This window comes from Melozone crissalis, unplaced genomic scaffold (genome assembly GCF_028551555.1).
Source record: "Melozone crissalis strain CALT ecotype California unplaced genomic scaffold, PUWL_Pcris_2 ptg000571l_1, whole genome shotgun sequence".
NCBI lineage: Eukaryota > Metazoa > Chordata > Aves > Passeriformes > Passerellidae > Melozone > Melozone crissalis.
In genome coordinates this window covers 18633-31139 of record NW_026536261.1, presented here as the reverse complement: position 1 = coordinate 31139, position 12507 = coordinate 18633, and the positions used below count along the sequence as shown (strand labels likewise).

At 64.4% G+C, this 12507-nt stretch overlaps 1 protein-coding gene across 1 annotated transcript; it reads right to left on the bottom strand.

Annotated features, from left to right (window-relative positions):
* Window positions 1-1249: 1249 nt before the first annotated feature.
* On the bottom strand, window positions 1250-12507 carry CRTC2 (CREB regulated transcription coactivator 2). The gene is made up of 14 exons (XM_054295271.1): window positions 12337-12507; window positions 9299-9400; window positions 9068-9178; window positions 8904-8965; window positions 7817-7885; window positions 6081-6184; window positions 5968-5997; window positions 5709-5788; window positions 5561-5610; window positions 5199-5446; window positions 4204-4628; window positions 2526-2732; window positions 1893-2070; window positions 1250-1494 (listed from the first exon to the last, which is right to left on the bottom strand). The coding sequence occupies exons 1-14, from the start codon at window positions 12505-12507 to the stop codon at window positions 1274-1276; spliced, it is 2058 nt and encodes a 685-aa protein (XP_054151246.1). The 3' UTR covers window positions 1250-1273.

Below are 12507 nucleotides of genomic sequence, written 5' to 3'. Positions count from 1 at the left end.
CAGGGGGGGGATTTAATTAACATAGAATATATTTTAAAAAATAATAATAATAATAAATCACTCTGGCTCCCTCCGGGGGGGGCCCAGGGCCCCCCACCCGCGGACGGGACCCCCAATTTTGGGGAGGGGGGCAGGGGGCAAAGTTACAAGTGCTTTCTACACGTCCCCGGCAGCTGGGTAATTTGGGGAGGGGGGCTTGGGGTACATACTGGGGAGGGGGAGCGGGATCTCTCCTTAAACATGATGATGATTAGCCGGAAAAATGATAAAATAAAGGCAGAAGCGGCCCCCCGAGCCCCCCCCGGGGGTCTCTACCTACGGGGTTATGTACAGCCCCCCCCGGGGGTGCAGCCCCCTCCCCAAATTTCCCGGGGTTCGGTGCCAGGTGGGCTCTGGGGGTGGGAATTGGGGGGGGGCGATGAGTGGAACCCCCCAGGATGGTTTGGGGGGGTGCCTGGATTGTCTCCCCCTCCCCAAATTCCCTCACCCCGAGGTGGTCCCGGGGGTTTCCTGGAGAACAGAACCCGGTGGGAATTTGGGGAGGGGGCTGGGGGGTGCTGGGGACCCCCCCCAACCTCGGAAGGAGCAGAAGGAGCCCTTGAGAGCCGCGCCTGGAGCCCCCTCCCCACTTTTCCAGGATTTTCCTGGCATGACAGTGACAGGGTCAGTCCCAGGGTGGGAATTGGGGAGGGGGCTTGGCCCTTGACAGCCACAGTTTGGAGGGTCCGGACGGAGCCCCCACCCATTTCTGTGGGGCTGGGGGGGTCGCGGCTCCCTCCAGCCGGGTTCGGGATCCGTTCCGGGGTTCGGGATCCGCTCCGGGGTTCGGGATCCGTTCCCGGGTTCGGGATCCGCTCCGGGTTCGGGATCCACTCCGGGGTTCGGGATCCGTTCCCGGGTTCGGGATCCGCTCCGGGTTCGGGATCCGCTCCGGGGTTCGGGATCCGCTCCAGGGTTCGGGATCCGCTCCGGGATTCGGGATCCGTTCCCGGGTTCGGGATCCGCTCCGGGTTCGGGATCCGTTCCCGCCTCTCCCGGTGCTGTCCCGGTGCTCTCAGGGTGCATTCCCGGTGCTGTCCCAGCGCTGTCCCGGTGCTCTCCCGGTGCATTCCCGGTGGTCTCAGGGTGCATTCCCGGTACATTCCCGGTTCTCTGCCGCTGCATTCCCGGTGCTCTCCCGGAGCTGCCCCGGTCCCTCAGCGGGAGCGCAGCGGGCGGCGGCCCCGGGGGGCGGGCACGGCGGGCGGGGCGCGGCCCCGGGGCCGGCCCGGGCTCACTGCAGGCGGTCGGAGCGGAAGGAATCCTCCACGGCGGGGTCGGTGAGCAGCGCGCACGGGTCGCTCAGCATGCTCAGCCCGTCCAGCGTCAGCGGCTCGATGCGCAGCTCCTCCTCCAGCCCCCCCAGCCCCCCCAGCGAGCCCCCCTCCACCTCGAAGCCCGGCACCCCCGCCAGGGCCGTGGCGATCTCCTTGGACAGCCCGGGGGGCGAGTCGCCTGTGGGGAACGGGGGGCGGGGACACGGGGGTCAGCGGGGACAGAGACCCCGGGACAGCCCAGGGACCCCCGGGACACACCATGGAGTCCCCTGAGACACCCCAGAGACCCCCGGGACACCCCACCTGTGACATCCCAGAGACCCCCGGGACACCCCAGGAATCCCCAGCCCCCACCTCCCCTCCTGTGACTCTCCCAAACAGCCCCCAGCCCACTCCTTGTGACACCCCAAAAACCCCCAGCCCCCCCCCCCAGGACATCCCACCTGTGACACTCCGCCCCCCCCAGAGACCCCCCAGCCTCCCCCCAGCTCACCCACCCACCCATGACACCCCAAGGACCCCCAGCCCCCCTGTGCCACCCCATGGACCCCCCCAGGACACCCCCGTGCCCCCCACCTGTGAAGATGATGTTGGGGATGGGGCCGTGGCGGCTGCAGTTGCTCAGGTTTGGGCGGCTCAGGCCGGGGGGGTCGTAGCCCCCCTCGCTCGGGGGGTAACCCAGGGCCCCCCCCAAATCCTCGGGGAAGCCTCCGCTGTTCCCGGGGGGGCTCTCCCCGATCCCGAACTGCTCCAGCTGCGGGGAGGGGGGACACGGGAGGTGAGACCCCACAGAGGGGGGACACGGGAGGTGAGACCCCCACAGAGGGAGGGGAGACCCCACAGAGGGTGCCCTGTCCCCATCTCTCCCTGGTGACCCCATCCGAGGGTCTCCACCCCATGCAGCATCCCCTGACCCCATGTCCACCCCAAAAGGATTCCCCTTGACGGGTCCCTGTCCCCTTGTCCCCTTGTCCCCATATCCACCCCACAAGGACCCTCCTGATGGGTCCTCCCCATCCCCATGTCCCCCATGCAGGGTCCCCTGTCCCCATGTTCCCCTTGCCCCCCTGACCCCATGTCCCCCATTCAGGGTCTCCTGTCCCCATATCCACCCCACAAGGACCCTCCTGGTGGGTCCCCATCCCCATGTGCCCCTGCCCATCCCCATGTGCCCCCCAGAGTGTCCCCGTGTCCCCGTGCCGCACTCACGCTGCCCAGGCCGAAGTCTGCTGCGTGGGGCTGTGCCAGGGGCTGTGCCAGGGGGGTGCCGGGGGTGTAGGGGGGGTTGTAGGGGCGCGGGGGGGGCGCGGGGCCCCTCGGGGGGGGCTGGGAGCCCAGCAGCAGCCCCGGCTGCCCGTAGGGGTACGGGGGCAGCCGCTGCTCCGCCGGCAGCTTGCTGGTGTCCAGGGGCACGCCCTGCGGAGATAACGGGGAGGGGGCGTCAGCAGGGCCCCCCCCGAGGGTGGGGGGCTGCCCCAGCCCCCCCAGCACCGGCAGGAGCCGTCCCTGAGAGCCCCGAATCAGCCACGGCTGCAGCCGGAGCCACTGAGGGGAGGGGGCCTGGAGGGACACGGGGGGCCTGGGGAAACAGGGGACCCTGGAAGGGACATGGGGGGCCTGGGAGGGACATTGGGGACCCTGGGAGGGACACAGGGTCCCCCCCACTGTCCCTGAGCACAGGGAGGGCTGTGGGGGTGAGGGGGGCCCTGGGGTGTGGGTGAGATGAGGATGGAAACGAGACGAGAAGTGAAGGCAGGAGGAGGGGAGAGGAGAGGAGGACAGGGATGAGGAGGCTGAGGACAAGCAGGACAAAGAGGAGAGTGAGGAAGAGGAGGGCCAAGATAAGGATAAGGATGGGGAAGAGGAAAAAGAGAAAGAAGAGAAAGAGAAAGAACACGAGAAGGATGAGAAAAAGGAGGATGGGGAAGAGGACGAGCAGAAAGGAGACACGGAGGAGGAGAAGGAAAGGGAAAGGAGGAAAAGGATGAGGAAGAGGACAAAGACGAGGTCCAAGACAAGGATGGGGAAGAGGAGAAAGAGAAGAAAAAGAAGAGAAAGAAAAGGAAGAAAAAGAAGAGAAAGAGGAGGAACATGAGAAGGATGAGGAAGAGGAGGATGGGGAGGAGGACAAGGAGGAGGAGAAGGAAGGGGGAAAAACAGGAAAAGGACAAGGAAGAGGAAGAGGAGGAAGAGGACAAAGATGAGACTCAAGACAAGGACAAGGATGGGGAAGAGAAGAAAGAGAAGGAAGAAAATGAAGAGAAAGAGAAAGAACACAAGGACGAAAAAAAGGAGGATGGCGAAGAGGACGAGGAGGAGGAGAAGGAAGGGGAAAGGAGGAAAAATAGAGGGTAATGACAAGGTTCAAGACAAGGATGGGGAAGAGCAGAAAGCAGAAAAAGAAAGAGAAGAAACACAAGAAGGAGGAGAAAGAGAAGGATGGGGAAGAGGATGAGGAGGAAGGAGACGAGGAGGAGGAGAAGGAAGGGGAAAGGAAGAGGAGGAGGAGGAAGGGGAAAGGAGGAAAAGGCAAAGGAGGAGGACGAGGAGAAGGAAGGGGAAAGGAGAAGGAGGAAAAGGAAGGGCAAAGGAGGAGGAGGAGAAGGAAAGGGAAAGGAGGAAGAGGAGGAGGAGAAGGAAGAGGAAAAAAGGAGGAGAAGAAGGAAGGGGACAAGGAGGAGAAGAAGGGGAGACAGGAGGAGGAAGAGGAGAAGGAAGGAGAAAGGAGGAGGAGAAGGAAGGGGAAAGGAGGAGGAGAAGGAAGGGGAAAGGAGGAGGAGGAGAAGGAAGGGGAGAAAGGAGGAGGAAGAGGAGAAGGAAGGGGAAAGGAGGCCGAGGAAGAGGAGGAAGCGGCGGCGCTGGAGCGGGGGACGACGGCGATGCGTACCTGGGTGATGGAGGACAATGTGGGTGACATTGTTGGTGAGAACTGTTTGGGGTGCTGCCGTCTGCAGTCGCCGGCCGCGGGCAGGGACAGGGGGCTGAGCGGGACGCGCCGGCGGGGCGAGGTGGCCGCGAAGGAGCCGCCCAGCCCCGAGGGCAGGCTGGGGTTGCTGGGCGAGGACTGCAGCGGCTGCGGGCGCGGGGACGTGGGCAGCGAGGGGTTGGAGAGCGAGGAGGAGAGCGAGGAGGGCAGGGACTGGTTGGACAGGGAGGAGGGGATGGAGGAGCTGCTGCGGGAGGACTGCAGCGAGGGGTTGCTGAGGGAGGCCTGCAGCGAGGGGCCGCGCAGGGAGGCCTGCAGGTTGGGATTGCTCAGGGAGGACTGCAGGGACGGGTTACTCAGGGAGCTCTGCAGAGGTGAGGGGAGTCCTGTGGGGACAAAAACAGAGAGCACCGTTACCCCGGCACGGCCCCAGCCCCGGGACGGCCCGGGGACGGGGATGGAGGGGAACAAAACGATGGAGACGGACACACGGACGCAGGGACGGACACACACCCCGGGCAGGAGCGGGAGGGGGCACCGGGGTGGGAGCTGGGCTCCTCCCAGACCCCTGTGAGACCCCTGGCACTGTCAGAGCGCAGGGCATGACAGCTGGGCACCCCCCAGGGACCCACAAAACGAATGGATCTTATAGGGCAACAGGGTGGGGGCTGGGCTCCCCCAGGGACCCACAGAGCCATTGGACCCCATAGGGGAACAGGGTGGGAGCTGGGCTCCCCCCACACACCCACAGGAGCCCCAAATCCATCCCCACCCCACTCCCAGACTGGGATCCCTGGAGCTGCCACTGCCACCCCAGCACACCTCCTGGAGGGGCTCTGTGTCCCCCCACACCATCCAGGGGTCCCCATCTCCGTCTGTGGGACACCGGTGGCGCTCCCTGTGTCCCCCAGAGCAGTTCCCAGCCTGGGGACCCTCTCTGGCTGCAGGGGTCTCACCTGGGGGGTCGTAGCCCAGCCCGACGGCGCCGGCGCTGCCGCTGATGCCCAGGTGGGTCATGGTGGTGGCCAGGTTGGAGGTGCTGCTGCCCCCGCTCAGGGGCGGGTACGGGGCCTCCTCGGGGTCCAGGGGGGTGGGCAGGGGGGACGGGAAGTGCAGCGTGGTCAGGTCGGGCAGGGACCCCCCCGTGTTGAGGGCCGAGGGCATGAGGGGCACGTTGGCAGGTTGATCCGGGGATGGGAATACGCTGGCACGGGGGGCACAGAGACAGGGTCAGAGCAGGACAGGGGCTCCCCCAGTGCCCCCCAGAGCCCCTTTCCCACCTCCAGCCCCTCCCTGGCATCCCCCTCCCAGCACTCACTGGATTCCCGGCACCTCGCAGGAGCGCGGCCGGGCCGAGGAGGACGAGAGCTGTGGGATCAAAGGGTTGGCAATGAGGCCAGGCCAGGCCACAGGGGTGGGGGACACGGGGGGACACCCCCACCCACCTTCCTGGTGTCCCCACCCACCTTCTTGGTGTCCCAGGGCTTCAGCGAGTGCTTGTTGTCATCGAAGTTCTCTTCGATGGGAGGCACTTGGAAAAGAAACACTGGGAAGGGCACGGGGGGGTCAGTGTGAGGAGGGGGCACGGGGGGGGTCAGTGTGAGGAGGGGGCACGGGGGGGGGGTCAGCGTGAGGAGGAGGGGGCACAGGGGGCTCACTCAGAGCCCCCCAGCACAGAGAAAGAGGGGACACAGCACTGGGGACATGGGTTGGTGCCACGCTCACCTTTGCTGTCCGAGTCCCCGTCCAGGAAACCTGTGGGGGAGCAGGAGGTGAGGGGAGCACAGAGGGGAGGGGGCTGCCCTGGGAGCCCCTCGGGGGGTGTGGGGGGAGCTCACCAGCTCGGCGGCCGGGGGGGGGCCCGGCCTGGGAGGGGCCCAGGTAGGAGTCCTGGGGCGTGGGGTTCATCACGCTCGTGTGCAGCGCCGAGTCCGAGTTCGTCCTGCAACGGGGAGAGAGAGGGGCTGGGGCCGGGCTCTGCCTGCCCCCGGCCCACTGACAGAGCCCCGACCCACCGAGAGACCCACTGACAGACCCACTGACAGACCCACTGACAGACCCACTGACAGACCCACTGACAGAGCCCCGACCCACTGACAGACCCACTGACAGACCCACTGACAGACCCATTGACAGACCCACTGACAGAGCCCCGACCCATTGACAGACCCACTGACAGACCCACTGACAGACCCACTGACAGACCCCCCCACCCCACTGACAGACCCACTGACAGACCCACTGACAGACCCACTGACAGACCCCTGACCCACTGACAGACCCCCCCACCCCACCGACAGACCCACTGACAGACCCACTGACAGACCCACTGACAGACCCCTGACCCACTGACAGACCCCCCCACCCCACTGACAGACCCACTGACAGACCCACTGACAGAGCCCCGACCCACCGACAGACCCACTGACAGACCCCCGACCCACTGACAGACCCACTGACAGACCCACTGACAGACCCCCGACCCACTGACAGACCCATTGACAGCCCCACTGACAGACCCATTGACAGAGCCCCGACCCACTGACAGACCCACTGACAGACCCACTGACAGACCCCTGACCCACTGACAGACCCACTGACAGACCCATTGACAGAGCCCCGACCCACTGACAGACCCACTGACAGACCCACTGACAGAGCCCCGACCCACTGACAGACCCACTGACAGACCCCCACCCCACTGACAGACCCACTGACAGACCCACTGACAGACCCATTGACAGACCCACTGACAGACCCCCGACCCACTGACAGACCCACTGACAGACCCACTGACAGACCCACTGACAGACCCCCGACCCACTGACAGACCCACTGACAGACCCACTGACAGCCCCACTGACAGACCCACTGACAGACCCCCACCCCACTGACAGACCCACTGACAGAGCCCCGACCCACTGACAGACCCACTGACAGCCCCACTGACAGACCCCCACCCCACTGACAGACCCACTGACAGAGCCCCGACCCACTGACAGACCCACTGACAGACCCCCACCCCACTGACAGACCCATTGACAGACCCACTGACAGACCCCCGACCCACTGACAGACCCACTGACAGACCCATTGACAGACCCCCGACCCACTGACAGACCCATTGACAGACCCACTGACAGACCCCTGACCCACTGACAGCCCCACTGACACCCCCACCCCCACTGACAGCCCCCCAGCCCAGCCCCCTCCTGGCGCCCCCTCCCCATTGGGGTCTCTCCCTCTGTGCCCCCAGACCGGCTCCGCTCCTGTCTCCTCTGCCACCCCCCAGCACAGGGGGACAGTGGGACCCCCAGGGACCCTTTGGGGGCTGGGGGCACCCAGGGTGTTCCCAGCGAGCCGTTCCAAGGCAGAGGAGAGCAGGGAAGGGCTGGGACGAGTGGCAAAGAGGGACATTGTTCAGCCGTGGGACCCCTCCAGAGGGGGCCCTGAGGGGGGTCAGGGGCCAGCTCCTCCCCAGGGGGGTCCTGGGGCCCCTCTGGGGGTCTCCAGAGCCACCTCCTCTGCAGAAAGGGCTGGAACAGGGAGAGAAGGGAAGCAGTGCATCCATTACCTGTTGAGAGCTGAGGGCAGCCGGAATAAATGTCCTTTCTCCACGGGGAAATTGCTCCAGGGCATGGTCCTGCAGAGGGAGAAAGGGCATCAGGGAATGGGGTGGGGAACAAGGAGCCAGGGGGGCGGCAGGGACCCCTCAGGGATCCAGGACCCCATTCCCTGTCTGGGAGGGCTGGGAACGGCAGGGGGATGGAACAGGGCCAGGGCCAGGGCTGCCACACCCCATACTGGGACACAGACACTGAGGGATGGAGCTGCAGCCTGGACTTGTCACCTGTCCTTGGGGATTCCTCTTCCTGCATGAAATTCCTCCTCAAAGCCCCACTTTGTGGGACAATCCTGGAATCTGAGAGGTGGGGGCTTCCCTCTGCCCCCATCCCAGACCCCAGGAATGCCCAGGAATCCCAGGCAGCTCTGGCTGGCTGCGCCAGAGCCTCTTGCACTCCCAAAGCTCCAGGATGGGAAAGGGATGGGAAAGGGCAGCAAGGATCCAGGGCAAGCAGGGAATTACCTTCTCCAGGATGGGGATGGGAACAGGATGGGAAAAGGGATGGGAAAAGGGATGGGAACGGGATGGGAATGGGCACTGGGGATCCAGGAATGGGCACTGGTGACTCAGGGCAAGCAGGAATTACCTCCTCCAGGATGGGGATGGGGATGGGAACAGGATGGGAACGGGCACTCAGGACCCAGGGCAATCAGGAATTACCTCCTCCAGGATGGGAAAGGGGTGGGAACAGGATGGGAACGGGCACTCAGGACCCAGGGCGAGCAGGAATTACCTCCTCCAGGATGGGAAAGGGATGGGAACAGGATGGGAATGGGCACTGGGGACCCAGGGCAATCAGGAATTACCTCCTCTAGGATGGGAAAGGGATGGGAACAGGATGGGAATGGGCACTCAGCACCCAGGGCGAGCAGGAATTACCTCCTCCAGGATGGGAATGGGATAAGAACGGGATGGGAACAGGATGGGAACGGGCACTCAGCACCCAGGGCGAGCAGGAATTACCTCCTCCAGGATGGGAAAGGGATGGGAACAGGATGGGAATGGGCACTCAGCACCCAGGGCGAGCAGGAATTACCTCCTCCAGCTGGGCTCGGGCGGTGGTGACAGGTACGTGGGTCCGTAGGGAGAGCTGTCGATGTGGGGGCACGTTAAGGGCCACACGGACAGCGAGGGGCTCCCAAACGCCCTGGGAAGGGCAGGAGGGCCGGGACAGCACCGGGCACACGGCACAAAGGATATCTGGCGCACGTAGCGGCGCAGGGGGGACATCATGCGGCGCGGGTCCCGCTGCACGCGCTCCACCAGCCCGTGGTGCCGCGTGCTGCGCGTGGAATCCAGCGGCGACGGGCCCTGCGGGGAGGGGGAGCGGCTGAGCCCACCCAGGAGGGGCTCGGGAGCGGCTGCCCCGCCTGGGAGAGGGCGAAGGGACTGGGGAAGGCCCCCGTGTCCCCAGAGAGCCCCTGGGGTCACCTGGAAGTCGGGCACGCCGCTGCCGATCTGGTTGACGTTGGGCAGGGAGCCGCTGTAGAAGGGGCCCCGGCTGTGGGCCAGCCGCAGCTTCTGCGCCTGCAGCTGGGGGGACACGGGGGGGGGGGACACGTCAGGGGGGTGGCCAGCACCCCCTGGGACCCCCAGGCTGCCCTTCCCGCACCCCACATTGGATCTGGCCCCTTCCCACACCGCACATTGGATCCAGTCCCATTCCCACACCCCACATTGGATCCAGCTCCTTCCCGCACCCCACATTGGATCCGGCCCCTTTCCCACACCCCACATTGGATCCAGCTCCTTCCTGCACCCCATATTGGATCCAGCTCCTTCCTGCACCCCACACTGGATCCGGCCCCTTCCCGCACCCAGAGCGGGATGGATGAGGGTCAGGATCCCGAGAGGATCCCACAATCCCAGAGAGCAGAGGCTCCCCCTGTCCCAGCCAGATCCAGAGGGATTTTCCACCCCATCCACCCAAGGCCACCCCGGAGATTCCAGCACAGAGCAGGACTCAAGGCCGGGGGAAGGAGTCACAGCAAAACACGGCAGAGATAAGGGGATCCCAGCAAACATCAGAGATTTGGGATTCCCAGGAAAGCGGACGGCCTCACCTCCCTCCAGCAGCAGGGCATGGCCCAATCCCCCCATCCCCTGATCACCCCAGCCTGCTCCCAGTGCCCAGGGAAGGAGGAATTCCCTGGGCTGAACCCACAGGAATCCCCTTTCCCTCCGGAGCTGGGAGTCCCTAAACACATCCAAGAGTTGTTCCTCAGTGCCTGGAGAAATCTCAGGGAAACAGAAGCTGCAACCCCAAAACCGGCTGAGAAACGGGAAACGCCGAATTCCCGAGCGTAAAACCGTGGAGATCCAGATCCAGAGGGAAAAACAAGGAAAACAACCCAAAAAACCCCAGGAGATTTAGGCAGCAGCTGGCGGGATTAGCGCCCGGAGCTGCGCCGGGGCTTAAGGCCTTGGGATGGAGCAGGGAGCTGTGAGCCAGGATCCCTGGGGGAGCCCGGAACCTGGGATCTGCAGCGCTCAGACAGTGGGGAAACTGCAGGGAAAACTCCGGGAAAAACTCCGGGAAAAACCGCGGGAACCGCGGAGCAGAGCTGGGGGGGCTGCGGATCCCACACGGGAATGGATGGGGCAGGGATGAGGGGAGGAATTCCCAGAGGAGCCAGCCCAGGAGGGATCAGGGAGTGGATTCCTGCAGGAATGAATCCAGAGAGGGATCAGGGAGTGGATTCCTGGAGAAATTATTCCAGCCAGGGATCAGAGAATGGGTTCCCACAGGAATGATTCCAGGCAGGGATGAGGGAAGAATTCCCACAGGAATTATTCCAGAGAGGGATCAGGGAGTGGATTCCCACAGGAATGAATCCAGAGAGGGATCAGGGAGTGAATTCCCAAAGGAATGATTTCAGGCAGGGATCAGGGATTGGATTCGTGATTCCAGGCAGGGATCAGGAAATTGATTCCCAGGGGAATGATTCCAAGCAGGGATCAGGGAGTGGATTCCTGGATTCATGATTCCAGGCAGATATGAGGGAGTGAATTCCCAGAGGAATGATTCCAGGCAGGGATCAGAGAGTGAATTCCCACAGGAATTATTCCAGGCAGGAATCAGGGATTGGATTCATGCTTCCAGGCAGGGATCAGGGAAGGAATTCCCGGAGCAATGATTCCAGGCAGGGATCAAGGAGTGAATTCCCAGAGGAACCATCCCAGAGTGGATTCCTGGATTCATGATTCCAGGCAGGGATCAGGGAGTGAATTCCCAGAGGAATGATTCCAGGCAGGGATCAGGGATTGGATTCACGATTCCAGGCAGGGATGAGGGAAGGGATTCCCGGAGCATTGATTCCAGGCAGGGATCAGGGAGGGAGCGGATTCCTGGATTCATGATTCCAGGCAGGGCTCAGCACAGCCCCGCTGCACATTAACCAGCTGTTTGCTCTGCAAACACGGCCCCAAAATCCCTGCGGATGGAGGCACCCGGGGATGCTCCACCCCGCCCCTAAACTGCCCGGGAAGGGACAGCAAGGTCCGGCCCAGCCCCGAACTCTCCAGGGATGTCCCTGTGACTGTGACAGTGACATCCCAGATCCCGGGTCCTCACACATCCAGGAGCCTCGGGGCTCTCCAAGCCAAAAATTCCCGGTTTTGGAAGCTCTGCTGGGCACTCCCCGGATTTTCCCCATCCCCTGGAAGAGCCTCCCCGGATTCCTCACTGCCCATCCTCGCTCCTCCATCCCGCACTTTGGGCTGGGAAGGACCAAAATTCCACCAAACGCCGGGATGGCGGAGATTCCCACAGGTTTCGGGAGGCGATTCCTGAGCAGCTCCACATCTGGAGCATTCCCGGTTTTCCCGATTTCCTCCGAGATCCCAGCACTCGGTTTTCCCGGAGCTGCCGGGTGGGATTTATCCCAGATATCCCAAATATCCCATCCCTGCCTTTCCCAGCCCCAAACAAACCCAACCTGAGCATCCCGCGAGGATCCCGGACACAGGGACAGAGCCCGGAGCTCCGCGGGGTGGGATCGGAGCCATCAGGGAACCCTTTCCCACCCCAATTCCGCCGGGATCCACCCGCAGCCCCCCTGGGCCCCCTCCCCAAAATCCTCACAGCCCCCTCCAACACCCCCAAACCCTTCCGAGCCCTTCCGGACCCTCCTACCGCAACCCAAATCCTTCAGAGCACCTCTCGACCCCTCAAACTCCCCCCAACATTCTCGCAGCCTCCCTAGTCCCCTCTGAGCCCCCTCCCCAAATTCTTCACGGCCCCCCCATCCCCTCAGGACCCCTCCAGCCCCCCCACACCCTCACCCCCGCGTCCCCTCACGATCCCCCCAAATCACGGCCCCTGCCAGCTCCTCAAGACCCCCCTCAGCCCCTCACGATTCCCTCGGTCCTCTCCCCCTCAGCCCCGGCCCCCCCCCAGCCCCTCACGGCCCCTCCGCCCCGGCCCCCCCCCCGCCCCGCGGCGCATCCGGCGCGCGGCCCGTCCTCACCCGTGTGGAGCAGATCTCCATCATGACCTCCTCGAAGGCCGCGGTCTCCTCCGCCTGCCGCTGCTTCTGCAGTGCGATCTTCTCGCTGAACTTGCGCGGGTTGGACGCACCGGCGCCGGCCGAGGGTCCCGCGCCGGGCCCGGGCCCGGCCCCCGCGCCCGCCGCCGCCAT

Bases quoted from the DNA above. Each gene is read 5' to 3' on its own strand.
- CRTC2 (XM_054295271.1), bottom strand. From the start codon at position 12,507: ATGGCGGCGGCGGGCGCGGGGGCCGGGCCCGGGCCCGGCGCGGGACCC. The intron at 5,789-5,967 runs GTGAGCGTGGCA...TGCCCTTCCCAG, and splicing joins CGGGGACTCGGACAGCAAAG to TGTTTCTTTTCCAAGTGCCT. The intron at 2,733-4,203 runs GTACGCATCGCC...TTATCTCCGCAG, and splicing joins CATTGTCCTCCATCACCCAG to GGCGTGCCCCTGGACACCAG.